The sequence below is a fragment of the Nelumbo lutea genome, chromosome 1, assembly GCF_056320005.1.
Source record: "Nelumbo lutea isolate HS-2025 chromosome 1, American lotus-T2T, whole genome shotgun sequence".
In the NCBI taxonomy this organism is placed as follows: domain Eukaryota; kingdom Viridiplantae; phylum Streptophyta; class Magnoliopsida; order Proteales; family Nelumbonaceae; genus Nelumbo; species Nelumbo lutea.
The window spans coordinates 177,868,473-177,891,075 of NC_142684.1; the positions used below are offsets into that span (position 1 = coordinate 177,868,473).

Here is a 22,603-nt window from a genome sequence, read left to right on the forward strand (position 1 = left end):
CCAACACAACAGTTAAAATTAATAAACCGGGCGTTGACCACACAAGCTGGCCAAGTGACGGGTTGGGTGATTCAACCGAACCCCAAGGCCAAATTAGCTGTCTGGATTTCTGGATCATCAATCCACCGGTTCAAGTCTGGGTCAAGGATGAAGGATGACTGGAAAACGTTAGTCGAGTAGTCATTTATTACTTTGGTTTGAGATGCAATGGAAATGGAGTCAACTATTGTCGTGTCTCATGCATCCTAATCTTGACCCAGATGCTCAATAAATAAACACGTGGCAAGTTATGAGATATTTTTTTCTTTAGCTAGAAAACAAGCAAATAAAACCATTCATTGTGGGTACTGTTTAACCAATAATTAGGATTAATACTCCAAAAACAAGAAATGATAATACCAGGAAAAAGAAAAGAAAGAGTCTCCACCAAAATGTCTTGTAACCAGCTAATGGGTTAGGTTGATCCAGACAACTAGCAAATAGAACAAAAAGTTTAAATTAGTCATTCATTCCAGTTGCCATCAACGAGGGTGTCTATATATCTTGTTATTTCCACATGACATGTGAAAAGTGAAAACTAGGAAATCTTATGAATTAGTTAATTAATTAACCAAAGAAGGTAAGAATACTTTTAATATTTTATATTTGTAGGAATTTATTGGTGAACTTCTCCTTGGATCTTTACTGAAAGGTGACTGAACTGTTCTTATAGCACTTAATTGCGTATAGAATCTAGGGTTGTAGTTCTATGTACTCCATAAAGGCCAAAAGAAACTATAGGACTTTTTGGAATGCTAAGTGTGGTCTGTCATATCATGTGGCTCAACAAGTGGAATTTAACTTCTGTTTCCCATCCAAACAATCAAAATCAATAAGAAGCCCTTGACCAGCCAGATTTTTTTCCTTCTTAGTGTACCCTTTCAATCCCCAGAGTTTTATATATACCCCTCATTGAGTTGCAGTTGCTTTGGGAACGTGGAGAGATATTCTAGGGATAAAATATGACTCGCCAATTAAAAAGAGACAGTTATTGGAAGTTGGAACATTGGGAGAACATTTGAAACCCTTAGTGCCCTAGCAAGCCCACTCCCTTTATATAACCCATGTTAATGTGGTTGCAAAAATGGTTTAGATTGAGTTGGATATACTTAGATTCATTAATAGTTAGATATGAGAAGAATCTTATCCCTAGCTTGGATTTGGATTTATTTGGATATTGAATGTTATTAATAGGTTAATCTAAAAATGATTAATGTACTGCGTATTATTAGTAATATAAACTAAATATGACTTTGACCTAAAAATACACAAAATACATGTATAGAATGTTCGGGTCACATTGGGCTTGGGCTTAGATTAAGCTACCCGAGGCTTTAACCTAAGCCAATCCTGAGTTTTCTGGCCCAAGCTTAGCTTGGAATCTAAAAGGTCAAGCTCAACCTGTGCAAAAGCTCAAGTTAGATCTAGTGGGGCTCAGGTTAAGCCTGCCCAAGTTCAAACCCTCATTATAATTAAATCAAATAAGGATCTACCCTTACATGATCTTATATAATCAAATTTGATTCACTTAAATTAAATGAATCCGCCTATATGCTTGAGATTTATATCATGTCTTGGTATGAATTCAATGTTTTTACCAAAGAGTCGTTGATTCAAACTTCATAAAATTTATTTTCAATATATTGTACTAGTAGAGACCCGTGCGATGCACGGGAAATCTAAAAGACTGAATAATTTTATTTACTATTAATTATTTGATAAATTAATAATCAAAATTTGCTGTTAATTAACTAAAAATATTCAATTTTATTGTTAATATTTAAAATTTTAATAATTGTATTTTTCATTTAATGTTGATTTACAGAAAATAATTATTGTTAATTTAATATGAACAAATATTTTTTTAATAAATTTAATTTCATTAATCATTTGTATTAATTTTAATAATTGTTATTAATTTCATTATTTTTAATGAAAATTTGATTGACTTTAAATAAATAAAATAAATACAAAAGCTAACATTTTTATTAATTTCACTAATAATTAACAATTATATAGGAATGAAAATTAATAATTAACAATAAAAATAATTGTTAATTTCACTAATAATTAACAATTACAGGGCACCCCATCCCTGTCCCCGCCCCATAGTCAAGACACTCCACCCCGTCCCTACTATTAGGCAGGTTCAAGGCAAGGCACCCACTCCCCATCAACCCAATATTCAATTTGATGACAAAAATGATTAGAAGGATATATTGAGTATCAGCCACATGGTAAATTTCTAAAAGTACACTAAAATTGTCTAAAACTCACCATGAGTTTTCAGCATTTCTCTTAAACTCGCCACAACTTTTCAAAATGTCTAGAACTCACCATGTCACTAACTTGACGTTAAACAAACTAATGGGTGTTAATATATTACCATTTTAACCTTCACAGAAAAATATAAAATATATACTAAATAAATTAACTAGTGTTAATATATTACCATTTTAACATTTATACATGAAAAAAAGGAAAAGTTCAAAAAATATTTTCAAATATAAAATACATAAAAACATAGAAATTACAAAAATATAAAAAATTATAGAAATTGCAAACAAAATAAAATATATATTTTCAAATTATAGAAATTGTAGAAATTGAAAAACAAAATCAGAAAATAAAAATTGTAGAAAAAAGCAAAAATTATAGAAAAACACATAAATAACAAAAAATATAGGAAAATTTATAGATTGTAGAAAATAGAAAATGTAAAAAAAAGGAAATTATAAAAAAACATTGGAAATCATAACAAAACACTAAAAATTCAAAAAAAAGAAAACAAGAAAATTGAAAACTGAAAAAAAAACCATTTTCCTTTAACTCACTTTCAAGGGCATTTTTGTCATGAAAATTATTATTTATGCTAACATGGGCACTTTTGTTAAAAAGCATTAACGATGCACTAACAAAGGTGAGTTTTGAATAATAGAAAGTTACTAGCAGGGACCTGTGTGGTGCACGAGAAAATCTAAAAGATTTAATAATTTTATTTTTTATTTAATGTTGATTTATAAAAAATAATTATTGTTAATTTAATATGAACAAATATTTTTTGATAAATTTAGTTTTATTAATAATTTGTTGTAATTTTAATATTTTTTATTATTTTTAAATGAAATTTTGATTAATTTTAAATAAATAAAAATAATTATAAAAGCTAACATTTTTATTAATTCCATTAATAATTAACAATTATATAGGAATGACAACGGGCTGGGTTCAGGGCAGGGCACCCCATCCCTTTCTCTGCCCCATAATCAAGACATTCTACTCCATTCCCGCCCCATCCCTAGTGTCACGTGGGTTTAAGGCAAGGTAACCACTCCTCAATGTCAGACGAGTTCAAGGGCAAGGCACCCCACTCCTCATCAATGATGGAGAATCCTCGAATTTCCCTACCCGCACAAAGTGAGTCATGTCGTGTTGGCCCACAAGGCGTCTCGGGCCGTGCCTTCCCCTCCTCTAGGATAATTTGGGGGGTCAGTTTGGCATGGCCCATGTCTCGAGCCCATACGGGCCCATATCGTGCCATGGGTCAGGCTAGTATATGGGGTGGGCCTTGGGCCAGGCCATGCCGCACACCAAACCAAGCTCAAGGTAAGGCACCCACTCCCCGTCCAAAGTTTTTAAATTTGGACCGGATAGGGTACCTTTCTAGGGCCAAACGGTTTGACTGTTCGGTCCGAATGGATGACCCTCTCTGACAAAAAAATTAGAAAAACAAAAAAATGCCAAAATCTATTGTTCGGGTTGACAATTCGACCGCCCAGCTCAGCGGTTCACTAACCAAATAAACAGTTTTTGGACAAAAAGCAGTTTTGAGGTGAAACAATGTCTAGTTCCCAATTTTTTCGGTCTAACAATCTGGTTTGATCCAGTTTTGAAAACACTATCCCCGTTAACCCAATATTCAATTTGATGATAGAAATAATCAAAATGATATATCGAGTATCAACCACATGGTAAATTTCTAAAATTATACTAAATTGTCTTTAATATTCAAAAATGTAATTTTATGAACATTTTGAAAAATTTATTGTACTTGTGTAATTTTAAAAATTTATTCAAATTTGTTTAACTTTTTTTAAATAATTTATTTTCTTTTTAAATGGTTTACTTACAGAATTATACTAATTTATCTTATAATTTCTAATATAAACTAACCAATAATTTCTTATTTCCAATATTATACTAATTTATCTTAATAATTTGTGTAATTATTTGTTCAAATTATAATTTTCCATTTACCATAGTCATTTATATTTAATAATTTTTAATAATTTGTGATGAAAATTACATAAATTTTCAATTGTTTTCCAAAATCTGCCAAATTTAATAAATTTTCCTAAAATTTCCAAAATATTCTAATAATTTTCAATAATTATTTAATGCATTTTAAATAAACTTTCAAATAATTTATATCTTTTAATTTCAAAAGTGTTATTTTACAAAAATATAGTTTTATGAAAATTTTTAAAAATTTTATTACATTTGTGTAACTATGGGGAATTATTAATTTTTTTTAAATAGTTATTAAATATATTTTTTATTTGGTAGTTTACTAACAAAATTACACTAATTTGTCTTTTATTTTTCAATATAAATTAAATAATAATTTCATTTTCTAACATTATAATATTTTGTTCCCCATTTGTATTTGGTTATTAATTATAATAATAACAATAACTAAAATTTTATACTTTTTGATAATTGTTAAATATAATTCTCAATTTTATAGAAATTAGTTAAAGAGTTTTCAATTTCTATAAAATGTTGTTAATGAGTTAATTAATATCAATATTTATTAATGTTTGGTAATTTACTAACCGTACTAATAAGAATATTTAATTTTTGGTAATTTACTAACCATATTTATTAACTTTTGGTAATAACACTAATCAACACCCATTGAATATGGGTGGGATTAAATATTAACCGTATTTAACTATTTATTAATCGATATGAATATTTTAAATGAGGGAGAGTGGATATAGATTGAGGGGGGATGCATTTTAGGAATTGATTAGGGAGTGGGGCAACACAATACTTTTCTATTGGTTTAAATGAGATACCTTAGGAAAGAGGTTATAGGAATATTTTTAGGTAGTTGGATGACATGGCTTAATGGGAGTAGTGGGAAAGGGAGAGGAGAGAAAGTCAAAGAGAATGCAAGGTGGGGATAATGGAGCAAGGAGAGGCATCGTGACAAGAAACTTGCGATTCATGGGGTTTGTTAAGCGAAAATTAAACAATCCGGTCAAACTCAACTCTGGTTGGTCGGTTTTCTAGTATTTCAGATCGGCTTTGGTTTAATATATATATATATATATATATATATATATATATTTTTTTTTTTTTATATATTTTAAATTTAATTTTTTTAATACGGGAAAGTAGGAAAATTCCAATATTTCTTAGTCTAAAATATTTTATATCATAGATTTATTTTTTAATTTATTTTTTAATAATATCATTGTAATTTATGAAATTTAAAATTAATTTTTAAGTTTAAATCTTTTGAACAAACAAACTAAACTGAAAATAGACTCAAATCGATACAACCCAAGTTGATGGATTTTGACTAATGGTCAATCGATTTCGAGTGACAAACTATAAACTTGACCAAATTGATTTCATTGGCGAAACAGCTTGCAACTGAACTCAACCAATCATTGAACACTCCTAGTTTCAATTAAATTTATAATCTAATCTCTAATAAATAACAATAGTTTAATCTCCAATAATTATTGAAAATTTATAGCAAATGTACACAATCATTGAAAATAAGTTTATAATGAAAATATAATAGATATATAATAAAAATACAATAATTACAAAAATATAATAAATACTGAAGATATACTAAATTAGTCAATAAATAGTGTAATCTCAAATAATAGTTTAGTCTCTAATAAGTATTAATCTATAAATTATAAAAAACATATAATTATTAAAAATAAATTTATAACAAAAATACAATAAATATGAAAAATTAAATTTCAAAAGTTAAATAATAGTGGTTTAATCTCCAATAATTTTGATAATTTTCTATTAAATAACAAAATAAAAATAGATTTATAAATAATTATTGAAAGCATATTTATAAAAATAGATTTATGAATATACACTATTATTGTAAAATTATTACTAATAAATATAATTTTGTTGATAGTTATTTTCTATAATTATTTAATTGATATAAGTGAAATTAGTTATTTAAAATATTATTTAGTTATTGAAATAATATTGTTATTTATATTCTTAAAATATTAATTAACTATTGAATTTAATAATCCATAAAATTATAATTGTACTATTAATACATAATTCTCTATTGATTTTGTAAAATATTAAATTATTATTAATATGAATATTATGAATTCTATTATAATTATTTTTCTACATTTGTAATTTCTTTTTAAATTTATTACGTAATTTTTTTATTTTATCTATTTAAAATTTTGTCATGTTAAATATTTAAATAACATGTAAAATATTTAATTTTTTTTATTATTTGAATTTTATTTATTTTAATGTTATCACATAATATTACAATATTTTGTTATATTATTTATCTATTTTTAATGTTTTTATTTAAGATTTTTAGTTATTAAAATATTTAAATAATGTTATATTTTTTATTTTTTATTTTTTATTTTTTATTTTTTGAATAATATTTAAATTGAATAATTTGTAAAATTATAATTTATATTGTTACTACATAATTTTATGATGAATTTTGTAAAAATTTGAATTATTAATAATATGAATATATTAAATCTATTAAGTTTTTGTGTTTTGAATAAATATTTTAAATTTAGTATATAATTTCATTATAACATTTAAATAGTTTTGATTTTTTTTAATTGAAACTTTCTTTAGATAGATATAGATAAAAAGTGGGGGAGAGGACAAATAGGAATTAGATGTAGTTTAGTAGAGAATCTCTCCACTAAATTAAAGATAATTTAAGAGATAAAGAGGAGTTAGAGATAATTTAGGAGATAAATAGGAATTTGGGACAATTTACGAGGAAGTGGGGGAAGGTGGTGCCACTTGGCTAAACATTAGAAAAGTAAATCCCTCTTTCTTTATGGTTGTTAGAAATAGTTAAGCATATGTGATTTTCTTATTGGTTTAATGGGTAATTATGTGGAATTAAAAAAATAAAAAATTCAAAAAACAAAAAATTAGGAAATGGGGTTTGAAGCAAGGAGTGGTATGGTGATGTGGACATACCAAATTTATATATATATATATATATATATAGCAGGGACCCGTGCGATGCATGGAAAAATCTGAATGATTTAATAATTTTGTTTTCCATTTAATGTTGATTTATAAAAAATTAATTATTGTTAATTGAATATGAATAAATATTTTTCAATAAATTTAGTTTTATTAATAAATTGTAGTAATTTTAATAGTTTTTATTCTTTTTATTATTTTTAAATGAAATTTTGATTAATTTGAAATAAATAAAAATAATTATAAAAGCTAACATTTTTATTAATTCCACTAATAATTAACAATTATATAGGAATGACAACAAGGTGGGTTCAGGGCAGGGCACCTCATCCCTTTCCTTGCCCCATAGGCCCATAGTCAAGACGCTCTACCCTATCCCCGCCCCATCCCCAATGTTACGCGGGTTCAGGGCAAGGTAACCACTCCTCAATGTTGAGCGAGTTTAGGGGCAAGACACCCCACTCCTCATCGAGGATGGAGAATCTTTGAATTTCCCTGCCCCATCCCCAGTATTGGGCAAGCTCAAGTAGAGGTGTAAAGGCATGACACGACCTGCATGTGGCCCGCACAAAGTGCGAGTCGTGACGTGCTAGTCCACGAGGCATCCCGAGCTGTGCCTCCCACCTCTAGGATAATTTGGGGGGTCAGTTCGGCACGGCCCACGGCTCGAGCCCGTATGGGCCCGTGCCGTGCTGTGGGTTGGGCTGGTCCATGGGCCGGGCCTTGGGCCAGGCCATGTCACATACCAAGCCAAGCTCAAGGCAAGGCACCCACTCCCCATCCAAGGTTTTTAAAATTGGACTGGATAAGGAACTGTTTTGGGGTCGAACAGTTTGAATGTTTGGTCCGAACAGATGACCCACTTTGACAAAAAATAAAAAACTAAAAATTAAAAAAACAAAAAAAGGCCAAAAACTATTGTCTAGGTTGACGGTTCGATCGCCCAGGTCAATGGTTCGCTAACCAAATAAAGGTTTTTGGACAAAAAGTGGCTTTGAGGTAAAACGGTGTCCGGTTCCCAATTTTTCTGGTATAACCATTTGGTTTGATCCAGTTTTGAAAACACTGTCCCCGTCAACCAAATATTCAATTTTATGATAGAAATGATCAAAATGATATATTGAATATCAACCACATGGTAAATTTATGAAAATTTTGGAAAATTTATTATACTTGTGTAATTTTGAAAATTTATTATACTTGTGTAATTTTGAAAATTTATTCAAATTTATTTAAATTTTTATTAAATAATTTATTTTCTTTTTAAATGTTTTACTTACAGAATTATACTAATTTATCTTATAATTTCTAATATAAACTAACCAATAATTTCCTTTTCCAATATTATACTAATTTATCTTAATAATTTGTGTAATTATTTCTTCAAGTTATAGTTTTCCATTTACCATAGTCATTTATCTTTACTAATTTTCAATAATTTGCAATGAAAACTACATAAATTTTCAATGGTTTTCCAAAATCTATCAAATGCAATAAATTTTCCTAAAATTTCCAAAACATTCTAGTAATTTTCAATAAATATTTAATGCATTTTATATAAAATTTCAAATACTTTATATCTTTTAATTTCAAAAATGTTATTTTATGAAAATGTAGTTTTATGAAAATTTTTGAAAAATTTATTACATTTGTATAACTATGGGGATTTATTGATTTTTTTAAATTGTTATTAAATATATATTTTTTATTTGGTAGTTTACTAACAAAATTACACTAATTTATTTTTATTTTTCAATATAAATTAATTAATAATTTCATTTTCTAACATTATAATATTTTGTTCCCCTATTTGTATTTGGTTATTAATTATAATAATAACAATAACTAAAATTGTATACTTTTTGATAATTGTTAAATGTAATTCTCAATTTTATAGAAATTAGTTAAAGAGTTTTCAATTTCTATAAAATGTTGTTAATGAGTTATTTAATAACAATTTATTAATTTTTGGTAATTTATTAACCGTATTTATTAACTTTTGATAATAACACTATTTAATAGTCATTGAATATGGGTGGGATTAAATATTAATATGAATATTTTAAATGAGGGAGAGTGGATATAGATTTGGAGGGATGCATTTTAGGAATTGATTAATTAGAAAGTGGGGCAACATGATACTTTCCTATTGGTTTAAATGAGATACCTTAGGAGAGAGATTATAGGAATATTTCTAGATAGTTGGGTTACATGGCTTAATGGGTGTGGTGGGAAGGGGAGATGAGAGAAAGTCAAAGAGAATGTAGGGTGGGGAAAATGGAGCAAGGAGAGGCATGGTGACGAGGACCCGTGCTTTGTTAAGCGAAAGTTTAACAATAGATCCAAATCGATATAACCCGAGTTGGTGGGTTTTTGGTAATGGTCAATCGATTTCGAGTGACAAACTGCGGACTTGATAAGATTGATTTGGTTGGTGAAATAGCCTGCAAATGAACTGAACCAGTCATTGAACACTCCTAATTTCAACTAAATTTATAGTCTAATCTCTAATAAATAACAATAGTTTAATCTCCAATAATTATTAAAAATTTATAGCAAACGTACACAATCATTGAAAATAAATTCATAATGAAAATATAATAGATATATAATAAAAATACAATAATTACAAAAATATAATAAATACTAAAAATATACTAAATCAGTCAATAAATAGTGTACTCTTAAATAATAGTTTAATCTCTAATAAGTGTTGATCTATAAATTATAAAAATATATAATTACTAAAAATAAATTTATAACAAATGTACAATAAATACGATAAATTAAATTTCAAAAGTTAAATAATAGTTGTTTAATCTCCAATAATTATTGATAATTTTATATTAAACAACAAAAAAAATACATTTATAAATAATTATTGAAAGCATATTTATAAAAAATAATAAATAATTATTGAAAATAAAATAAATATTAAATATAGTATATATAAATATATAATGAATATACACTATTATTGTAAAATTATTACTAATAAATATAATTTTGTTGATAGTTATTTTTGTAATTATTAATTGATATAAGTACAATTATTTATTTACAATATTATTTAGTTATTGATATAATATTGTTATTTAAATTCTTAAAATATTAATTATTTATTAATTTAATAATCCATAAAATTATATTTGTACTATTATTCCATAATTCGTTATTAATTTTGTAAAATATTAAATCATTATTAATATGAATATTATGAATTCTATTATAATTATTTTTCTATTTTTAAGATTTTTAAAAATTTATTATATAATTTCTTATTTTAACTATTTAAAATTTCGTCATGTTAAATATTTTGTTATTGAAATATTTATATAATATGTAAAATGTTTAAAATTTTTCATTATTTAATTTTATTTATTTTAATGTTATTATGTAATATTAAATACGAATATTGTTAAATCTATTAATTTTCTGTTTTTTGAATAAATATTTTAAATTTAGTATATAATTTCGTTATAACATTTAAATAGTTCTGAAAATATACTAAATTAGTCAATAAATAGTGTATTGTTAAATAATAGTTTAATCTCTAATAAGCATTGATCTATAAATTATAAAAAATATATAATTACTAAAAATAAATTTATAACAAACATACAATATATACGATAAATTAAATTTCAAAAGTTAAACAATAGTTTTTTAATCTCCAATAATTATTGATAATTTTCTATTAAACAACAAAAAAAAATACATTTATAAATAATTATTGAAAGCATATCTATAAAAAAACAATAAATAATTATTGAAAATAAAATAAATATTAAATATAGTATATATAAATATATTATTGTAAAATTATTACTAATAAATATAATTTTGTTGATAGTTATTTTTGTAATTATTAATTGATATAAGTGAAATTATTTATTTACAATATTATTTAGTTATTAAAATAATACTGTTATTTAAATTCTTAAAATATTAATTAATTATTCATTTAATAATCCATAAAATTATAATTGTACTATTATTCCAAAATTCGTTATTAATTTTGTAAATTATTAAGTTATTATTAATATGAATATTATGAATTCTGTTATAATTATTTTTCTACTTTTAATATTTTTTTTAAATTTATTACATAATTTCTTATTTTAACTATTTAAAATTTTGTTATGTTAAATATTTTGTTATTGAAATATTTAAATAATATGTAAAATGTAAAAATTTTCATTATTTAATTTTATTTATTTTAATGTCATTATGTAATATTAAATATGAATATTATTAAATCTATTAATCTTTTTGTGTTTTGAATAAATATTTAAAATTTAGTAATTAATTTTGTTATAACATTTAAATAGTTCTGATTTTTTTAATAGAAAGTTTATTTAGATAGATATAAATAAAAAGTGGGGGAGAGGATAAACAGGAATTAGAGGTAGTTTAGGAGAGAATCTCTCTACTAAATTAGAGATAATTTAAGAGATAAATAAGAATTAGAGATAATTTAGTAGATAAATAGAAATTAGAGACAATTTGAAAGAAGTAGGGGAAAGTGGTGTCACTTGACTAAACATTAGAAAAGAAAATCTCTCTTTCCTTATGGTTGTTAGAAAGAGTTAAGTATATGTGATTTTCTTATTGGTTTAATGGTTAATTATGTGAAATTAAAAAAATTAAAAATTAAAAAAATAAAGAATAAAAAAATAAAAAAGGGGGTTTAAAGGAAAAAGAGGGCTGGTGAGATAGCAGGATCAATTTTATTATACATAGATTGACATGGTGAGTTTTTAACATTTTATGGAAGGTGAGTTTTGAAAAATAAGAAGTTAGTGAAATGGTGAATTTCAGACATTTTGAAAAGTCAATGGTAAGTTTAAGAGAAATATTAGACACTTTCCCAAAATATTATTAATTAATTATGTTTATGGTGTCATCACCTGCCCGTTGTCCACCGAGGACGCCAGACATGAGACATGGAAATGCAGCAGAAGATAGGCAATCCTCACTCTTCTGTTTCTGAAGAAAAGACACAGACGGCCATCCGTCCCGGCGACAATGTCGATCGTCGCCGCTTCTGTCGTCCCGTGGACTCGAACCCCACTATTTCCTTGTGTCGCCAATAACAATAGCTTCATCACCCTCCATAGAGATAGTAGAATTTCTTGCCGTGCCACTGTTATTTGGCCAGAAAACCATTTTGTCTCCAAATCATCTACATTTCGTCCGGCAGGTTACAGGAAATCCCCAATCTCTAACCGCCGTGCGGCTTCTCTTAACTGTTCTGCTAGTGAGGCAGCGTCACCAGGTGAAAACCGTCCGGAGGATAACCAGTACGACGAGGTTTGTTTCATTTCCCGCCAATTTTCTTTTAACTTTTGAGCTTCTTAATGTTTCTGATTGTTCTTCTTAATGTTTATTTCTGTTTACTCTATTCGATGGAGTCAGCAAAACAAGGGTTTCTGGGCAAAGTGGAAGGTGAGTTTTTCCTCCTGGTTTGTGTTTCACAAGGGTACCCTTTTCTTCTTCTTTTCCTTTCCTCCAGTTTTGTGGTTCTAATAACTAGATGGCAGCAAGGAAAGAAGTAGTGAAGGTTCATGTTAACTTTTCTGATTAACTGCTTGTACAACCAGAGAGATACGGCAGAAATGAGTTCAAAGCTTGCAAAGCTAGGACTTGCTGCTGTTCTGGCATATGGTTTGTTTGACGGTCTCACATATACGACCTTCTTCATCCTCGCCTTTCTTGGATATGAGAAGAGTACGGGAAAGAATCCTGCTGCAAACCTCAAAGCGCTTTTAGGGGTATGAAAATCCTCCATTAATTTCACAATACTTGATAATCAAATTCTGTTACTTTCTTGTCTCATTGTCTGTGGTGTTAGAATTGGTTTTACTTTTCATTTTGAGTTTTTTTTTTTCCAATTATTTTTACTTTTTTTTGCGAGTTCTTTGTTACGGGATTTTTGGATTTAATTGAAGATTGGGATTACTGTATGTGCCAACCAAACTAACACTGAGAATTAAGAACGTTCTAGTTACTGTCATTACATACCGGTGTAGATTGTCATGCTGGGGATATTGAAGTCTGCCAATACTCTTTAGGATTTAGTGGTGGATTTCAAAACATTCCTTTGTATATTATTGATGCATGCTTTTGGAAATTATGTTGGCAATTGAACTTAGTACAAGAATGGGGGAAGGTTTGTAATATAATATCACCCTTTTCTTGTTCTCCATGTATAGAATGGGGGAAGGTTTGGATGGAAAGTAATGCATTATGAAGGTGTAATGTGTTTTTTCTTCGGTTGATTAGTTTCTTTTTTTTCTGTTCCATTCTCTAGCCGTCCCTCTTATCCTTTCTCTTTTTTAAGATTTAAGGCAGGCCTGATCAACTTAAAAAGGTAGTTACCACAAGATGACATGAAACAAGATTACTTTCTGTCCTAAGTTATCTAATTTCTTACCTCTCAAATCTTTGAAGTTCTCAGCCACTCTGTATGTCAATCACTTCAGCTTTCTGAAGGTTCTTGTTGGGCTACATAATGCTAGGAATCACTTCTTGAGAATCTGAAACAATAATGAGCCTTTAAATACCATGATTCTTGGTACCCATGGCAGCAATTTTCTACACTTAGAGAGAGTAGCTGTTATAGGAAACCCAAGCCTCTGTGCATCACCATTGCAGACAAATTGCTCAGAGGATGTTGTAGCAGAACCTAGCAAAAATAATATAGATCAAGAAGGAAAAGAATTTGGAATTGCTGATAATCCTTCAATTTTTGAACTAATGCATTGGCATCACATATGTGTTGGGGTTTTGGGTTGTCATTTTTCCTCCTCTTCTTCTGTGAGTGGGACAGAAATTCCTTCCTACCATAGGTGGATCTGTTGTATAAGCTCTGTCAGGACAAATGCTGCTTGAAAAGATATTGATGTAACTGGTAATAAGGGTTTAGCACTGTCTGTCATGGTTTTATGATGTCTCTGGTGGAAAGAATTTACCCCATGTTTGGTGCAAGGCTGGTAAGGTCTCCTGCTGGTCATAGCAGAGATTTGGGTTGAATCCCGCCTGCACCTGTGTTGGGGGGGGGATTATGGGTTGGGGGATGGGCTACCCCCCATTGTGTAATCCTTCAAAAGACAAAAAAAAAAAAAGAATTTACCCCATGTTTGGATATAGAACCTGCTCCTTCTTGGTGGTTATGTTTTTGTTATCTTTTGAGGGAATCTCTCCTTAGTCCCTTCTTTTGAGTAATGAAATATACCTTATTTCTTTTAAACTCCATTTTAGCAATGAGAAGAAGGGATCTACCATTTAACATTTGTATGGTAGATACAGTTTACAGTGTTAGATATTAATTGGGTGAGTGCCACTGAAATAGGAGGGCCATTACCCAATGGTTGGCTTGGCTATCCAGGAATTCTGGGAGGGACAGATAGAATTCATATGGATTTGGCAAATCCTTTCATAAAGAAACACACAAACACATTCAAAGGAGAATTCTAGAGACTATTTCTGTTCTACTTCGACAAGAAATGCACTGGTGGAGGCAACTGAACTCTCTTGGACATCTATTAAGCTAAAGCGTGATTTAGTGTCTGCAAATGTCAATTGGATCTCATCATCCTATGCAACACAAACACATTCAAAGGAGAATTCTAGAGACTATTTCTGTTCTACTTCGACAAGAAATGCACTGGTGGAGGCAACTGAACTCTCTTGGACATATATTAAGCTAAAGCATGATTTAGTGTCTGCAAATGTCAATTGGATCTCATCATCCTATGCAAGTCTAGTAAATTACCATTCAGAGATTGGGTGATTGGGGGAAATAAACCAGTTCACCACCCAAGACATACTCTGCCCCATTTATTTTATTTTATTTTATTTTTTGGAAAGAAAATAGATAGTTGCTAAATAAAATATTGATATGCATGTATATATATTAGGGATGATTATGGGCCAGGCTGGAGGGATGCTCACGGCATAGTTTTCAAGGTGCCAAGGCGAGGCTGGGCATCAGGGGACACCTTGTCACCTAGTTGCCTAGGCGATGGATTTTTTTTTTTTTTTTTTATATATATATAGAAAACATGGATTTTTTTTTAAGTTCTTCCTTACTTATTGGTTCAGGTTTTAAAGTCTTTGAGGGTTCAATACAGCATTTAGCAATGTTTGTATTGATTAAATCCTAACAAATAAGAAAATAATAAAAACAAATTAGTATATAAACACAAAAAATGAGTATTTTAATTTAATAGTTCCTATTTTATAATTATGATGTCAAAAAGTAAAGAATAAAAAAGTATTTTACAATACATGGTACAAAACTGCTTGGTGATTAGGTGAGGCGAGCCTCAAAGGGCACCTTGTCGCTTAGGCGTCGCCTTGACAACTATGATTAATCGAACCATGGGCTTATTTTTGGAATCGAACTGGTATCACCGGTTTCTGGAAAACTGGGAATCAAAACCGAACTGAAGCCGATCGGTTAACTGGGTTCAGTTTGTCAGTTTTTTAGATTTACAATATATTATAAAAAATATATAAAGATATAATGAAAAATCAGAAATATATATAACATTATATTTGAAATAATAAATAATATATTATATATTATAAATATGTATTTATATATAATGCACATTTATTAAGTTATATATATATATATACCTAAAATATTTAGAATTATATGTATACCGGTCAATTTGGTTAACCACCAGTTTTCTATATTGGTTAACCGAAACTGAAACGGTACCTTTGGCTTTTTAAAAATACCGAACTGATCGGTTTGGTTAACGAAAATTTCAGTTCGGTTTCCCAGTTTGATTTGGTTTTTCTTGCTTACCCTAGTTTTTTCTAGGGTGTTAATGGCCTTGAGGCCTATTTGGGTCCAAACAGCATCCTGGGCTTGATAATACATGCCCGGGCCCAGTCCTGGGCCGGGCTAGGCTGGACATCTAGGATGGCCCATATGAATCAACAATATCTATATTTTTAAAAAAGTTAAAGTTCTAATTTAACTTTATAATAAAAAATATAGAAAAAAAAAAAAATATATATATATATATATTTATATAAATTTATTGTGTGTGTGTGTGTCTATATATATATATATATTATTTCTGGGTTGGGCCTAGAGCTTGCTTGGCCTGGGCCTGGACTTGGCTTGCATTCTGTGGGGGCCTGGAAATTTGCGGGTCGAGCAGGCTGGGCTGTGTCATAAATGATTATCCCTAAGATATGTACATACATATGAAAAAAGTTCACTAATTGGGTCAAATAGTGAACATCCCCATACTACCAACCCTATTTCTACTACCATGTGGTGGGATCTTGTGGTCAATCGAGACTGTCCATCAGATAGAAGACTCACTGGCTGGCCATATGTTCAATCCCACAGTCCATATCAGTCCGCTCAATACTGATTTTTTTTTTTTTTGTTTTTTTGATAAAGGGTGTTTGTAAGCTCTACACTGAAAATTGAAGCTCATAAAATGGGCATAAAATCCATTTGAAGCGCTCAATATCAGACCGCTCAATACTGTTTTTTTTTTGATAAATGGTTTTTGTAAGCTCTACACTGAAAATTGAAGTGCATAACATGGGCATAAAACCCTTTTGAAGATTGAAGCGCTCATGTAACACTGCCACCGTGACATCACTATTTTGGACTTTAATTTCCATCAAAACCTAATAGCAACCCAGGCAACTCTAGTTTTCTAATTGCTGATGCTTATATTTAGTATTAATGGGGCCTTCTTCCAAATTTTCCTAGAGAATTTGCACTTAGAATACATTCATATTTCATGTTTCATACCCATGCATACATTCATATATCTTCATACTTATCAAAATAACATTCAAATATCTTCATGGTAACAGATCAAAGCACATTTTTCCATGGTCTACAATTCCCATTCCTATAGTGTTTTGCTTGATACAAGAACCTCCTGTAGTTAGAGAACAGCAGAAAATGTTCCTAGGTATCCTGCCAACAAATCACACAGATTATCCCATCACTTTCTGTCCAATTTTGGATATTCTCCCAGTTTAAAGTGACCCTTTGCAACACAATCTTCATTCCCTCTTAAATGGTTAATCTTACCTTTATGAGCTTCTCCCAAATGTCATCTGTGCATATAAAGGTTGCAGATGGAAGGTTCGTCAGTTCCACTCAAATCATTTAGGATGAAGTATCTGATCTGATTTCTCCTTTTCATCATTAGATCAATTCACAGTTCAATTCATTTCAACTATTTGCAGCTGATTTCCATAATTGGAGAAAGCTGATCCATTTTGGGACCATGGTTTGAACACATATTTGTAGAACATCAATCAAAACTTTGTCAGGAATCTTGACTACATCATTCTCATGCATATGGCCCTTAATTTTGGGACCATGGTTTAAACACAAATTTCTAGAACATCAATCAATACTTTGTCAGGAATATTGACAATACTCCATCATTCTCATGCATATGGCCCTTAATTTTGTATTCTGCCATATTTTGTACTTTAGGCACATACAGGACACCCACTTTGCACAAAATCAGTCCTTAGAAGCAATTTTGCAAAGCAACTTTACAAATTCAGCAGCATTCCAGTTTAACAATTATCATCATCGTTATCTAAGCCTTACCAACTATATGGGGTTGGCTACATGAATCCTGTCACCATTCCATTCTGTTTAGTGCATTCTAGTTTAACAATCAATAAAAGAAATCAGCAGCATTCCAGTCCTTTAAAGAATGAGGAAAAGTCCACACTCATGTAATAGAAAAACAGACTTCACCAACAGATTGCATGAAATTCTCTGTCCAGGTCAGTCCCAAGAATAGGAAATCTCAGGATAATCTTTAGTTTATGTGGTATTAACAATAACATGAAATCTGTATAGCATTGTCTTCACTAGTTCAAGCTGACCCATATATGACATCAATTTGGATTTCCAGAGCAGCTTGTTCCTGACACCATCTTCACCGGTTCAACTGATTTTTGATAATAAAAAAAATCATTTGATGGAAAAACTGAAAAGGAAAAAAAAAACTTTTGAAAGTAGGTTCTGAGCTAACACCTGTTTACAATTCCTGTGTATCTTTTTGTGTTAAACTTTTTTTTTGATCGATTCTTTTGCTCTTGACCTTCATCTTTAATCTTTTTTTTTTTTTTTATCAATAACTTTGAAAAAATTTCATTAATTAGAAAATTTTAGGATACAACAAGAAGTTGTGAAAGAAATCAGCTTTAGTAAGCTGACCCAGGACAGAATTACAAATGTGCCCAAAACATATGTGTTCTTTGAACCCCTTGCTTTGCTAAACTATCTGTCAAATTGTTGGCAGATCTCCTAACCCATCCCACCTGGATTGACATGTTCCTTGACATCCATTTAAATCTTCGGAAATCATTCTTCAACTTCCATGTCACCCCTTCCCCTTTCTGCAACTGTTTAATCACAGTTTTTGAGTCTCCCTCGATGATCAGTCTATTAATACCCAACTCTTTAGCCTTCTCAACCCCATATGCTGCAGCTAGAAGCTTTGCCCTTGCCCCATCACCCTCCTCCACAGGACCGGAGTATAGAGCAATAATGAGTCCATTTTCATCTCTAATGCCCCCCCAATGCCTGAAGGACCTGGATTACCCACACGACTCCCATCAAAGTTCAGCTTCTTCCAACCATCTGTTGGAGGAGACCAAGCCTCAAAAAACTGTTGTCTTGTGGATGACGAGGCAGCAATAAGTCCCCAAACCCTGAAAAAGTCTTCGACCTTAAAAGCTGAAAACAGCTTCAAGCTTTTTACCCAATGTGCCACCCTCAATGTTATCGTTTCAATTAAAGCTTCCTTGCATTTTTCTTTTCCTTCAAATATTCTATCATTTCTTTCCACCCAAACGGTCCAAAGTATTGCTGCTCTAGTATACCTCCATAGAATCCTACCCCTCCTTTTCATGCCACTGATACCATTTGGGCTGAATAAACCTTCCACCCTGTCAGGAGAAGACCACCTGCACCCAAAAATGGAAGTAAACCAATTCCAAATAAAACTGACAAAAGGGCAAGATATTACCTTCATCTTTAATCTTCTCTCCAAATCAAGGAGGAAATCCATTAATAAATTTTATGAGATGCAAATGCATGACATTGGTTATCAATTCAGTTTAGTCCTAAAATCATTATCATACCTAATAAAGGCTTGCTGATTGACCTTTTCCTTGCAAGAATTAGCCTTCAAAGGCTTAATGTGGCCCTCATCAATAAGTTTTATGAGACACAAATGCATGAAATTGGGAGTACATTACATCTAAGAAAGAAATCATTCAAATGAAATCTTGAGATCCCTGATCTCTACATTGAACTCCTTGTTCCATTGGCTTCCGAGACCATCGAATTCTACCATGGATTTTCTTGCTAGAGAGGGAATGCATACACATAATCTTGTATGGACTGCTATCACCATGATAGAGGTGATTCCTTTGAATATTCTGTGTAGGGGCCAATTTTATTGTGTATATTGATACTTTATGTGCAGCTTAAACTATCTTTGGAGGTTACTGTAATTTTATTACTGATCCGGCGGGGGGGGGGGGTCTCTCTATAAAACTGGATCATTCCTTCAAAATATCACCCTTTATTGATGTAAGTTTTCGTAGTGTTAAGGTTTCCACCTGTGTAGCCAAAATTTGGTTTAGATGTCATTTTTTTTATTTTTTGAAGTTCCCACTGATAGGCTTTATGCCTTGGGGCTTAAAAGGGTTTTCGGTTAGATTATAATGTTTTTAAAAGCAGATCTTACCAAACACTCAGAGCACTTTTTGGCTCAATTTTGTTTTCCACAGCCCAAAGCTCAAGAGCAAAAGCTTATCCAAATGGAGCCTAAATTTCTTCTGAAAAACGTGGAAAATCATCATATCTAAAAGGAAAAAAATATTTTAAATAACAACGACATCATCGTCATCATTATCACCCAAGCCTTATCCCAACTATATGGTATTGACTACATGAATCCTGTTTCACAATTCCATTTTGTTTAATGCCATATCCATTGTTAAATTATTGGCGCTTAAATCAGTTCTTACCAATTCAATCCATACCCATTTTGGTCTAACCATACCCCTTCTATTCCCTTCAACCTGCAACAGATCACTTCTTATGGGTGCTGTCAAAGGTCTTCTATGCATGTTACCAAACCATCTTAGTCTACTATATTAGTTTTCATATTTTCAAAAATAATATTAATATAATAAATATTTGATAGAGTAATTTCATATCAATTAGCAACTAAAGAAGGCTGTAACTTTATATGATAAAAATTCAAGATGGTAAGTAGAAGAGAAAAAGAACAAGGCTGGAGCTGCTGTTTTATCTAATGTAAGAGAGAGAGAATAGAAAAAAAACTCTCTTTATGGGTCTTTTCTTTCTTTTTCTCAAAACTGTTTGATCTTATAAATTTCAATAGTAAAATTTTAAAACAAATAGAATGTATTAATACACATATTAGTAAGACGTGGCAATATGAATGATATTACAGTACGGCATCGACCTTGTAATTTTTTGTCAGCTAGGCTGGTTCAGTATCTAGGTTTTCTTGGTAATTTCTTAACACTGTTTGTTTTAATAAATTTCATCTTTATTCTAGAAAAAAAGAATTTCTATTGAGTGGGATTGTCTTTTTATCTATTGCCCAGGCATGAGAATTAATAGATTTTTAGAAAGAAAAATATTTCTGTTTATTGTTGAATAATAATGAGTGGAAGGAAACTCCAAGCTGGTAATAGGGTGGATGCAATCTAGAAACCTGGGAGTGTGGCATCTTAGATAGCCTCTAAGAGAGATTGTAAACTTAGCAAGGGAGCTTGGGGTGCAGTTTAAGTGGGTAAGAAGGTCAGCAAATGGAATGGCTGATACTTTAGCTAAGCAAGGAGTAAATAGGGAGGCTTTGTTTTGGGCTTGTTTATTTATTTTGGGTTTCTCCACCCATCCTATGGGTGGTGTCATTTGTAGTTTTTATTTAAATTCATCAATGAAAGTTACCATTTCCTATAAAAAAAAAGAAAAAAGAGTTGCACACTATTTCTTTCATGAAATCACATGCCAAAAAACTTTTGGACTTTGTGATGATGGTTGATGCTTTTAAGTTGCATGGCATTCATGAAACCACATGCTTTTGTATATCAACATACATCCTATCATGTCCATATGTTTTCCATCTATACAACACAAAAAACATAATAATGAACAACTTCACCAGTGGGCTTTGCGGTTCTTTACCTTTCATGTCACTGTTTTTAACTTGGTGAGTCTTTGTTTCTTTCCTTCATATGCATGGATCTGTGCTTTTCATTAATAAAGTTCCCTTGAAAACCACCAGATTGTGATCTTAATGTGGACGGGAAACAATGTTACAAGACCATTTCGAGTAGCAGGGGCAGCTGCACTGGCACCGATTATTGACAAAGGTTTGAAGAGGATTCAGAAATATTTCAACTTTCCTAGTCTTGTTTACGCATTTGCACTAGTTGTATCTTTAGTTGCTGCATCATGTCTCACTGTTGTTGGCCTGCTTATCCTCTCAAGATGGGGAAAATGAATTTTAAAAGGAAACCTGTCGTTTGAGGTCTAGAATTTATTCTTGGTTCCTACTTTCTAGATGTGGATGCAGAATAAAGCAGGTTCTATAGTGTTGTACATGTATCTTCTGTTTTTCGGTTGGTTTCTGAAGATGCTACTGACTGTTTACTTGTACCATGTAGGCATGTACTACATTATTGGAAAATATACTACCTAAGGCAATTCTTGAAAGATGCTCAACCAATTGGTTTAACTCTGCTGGCCTGCCAAATTTTGAATTTATCTTTTTTTTTTGTTTATTTCCATTACTACCTGGGGGATGAAAAGATACATGAAGCCTATTGCAAGCCACATTGGGGGTGAAAATATACTACCTAGGGTAATTCTTGAAATGGTTTAACTCTGCTGGCTTGCCAAAATGTGAATTTATCTTATTTTTGTTTACTGCCGTTCTTCAACCCCCCGAGAGAGAGAGAGAGAGAGAGAGAGAGAGAGAGAGAGAGAGAGAGAGAGAGAGAGAGAGAGATGAATGAAAAGATACATGGAGCCTATTAGAAATCACATTGTCACTGTCTTGGGGATGAAAAGATACATGAAGCCTATTGTAAACCATTGTCACTGTCTTGGGATTCTCCGATTCCCCACTCAAAGGTCTTTTCTTCTCATCTGATTGTTTCAACTTCTGTATGTATATGTAGAGAAAGGTTTTAATGGGTCAAGTAGCAACAATGCCTCCTTTTGCTCTATCTTGTAACCATT

The 22,603-nt window shown here is 30.4% G+C and overlaps 1 protein-coding gene across 2 annotated transcripts; it reads left to right on the plus strand.

Annotated features, from left to right (window-relative positions):
- The first annotated feature begins 12,208 nt into the window (after positions 1–12,208).
- Positions 12,209–22,097, plus strand: LOC148879467 (uncharacterized). 2 transcript variants are annotated; one of them, XM_088960991.1, is made up of 5 exons: positions 12,209–12,609; positions 12,715–12,744; positions 12,900–13,070; positions 21,645–21,732; positions 22,027–22,097. In XM_088960991.1, the coding sequence occupies exons 1-5, from the start codon at positions 12,325–12,327 to the stop codon at positions 22,059–22,061; spliced, it is 609 nt and encodes a 202-aa protein (XP_088817117.1). In that variant the 5' UTR covers positions 12,209–12,324; the 3' UTR covers positions 22,062–22,097. The 2 variants fall into 2 exon arrangements, with proteins under 2 accessions (XP_088817117.1, XP_088817116.1); XM_088960990.1 differs by having other exon boundaries at positions 21,645–22,097.
- Positions 22,098–22,603: the final 506 nt, after the last annotated feature.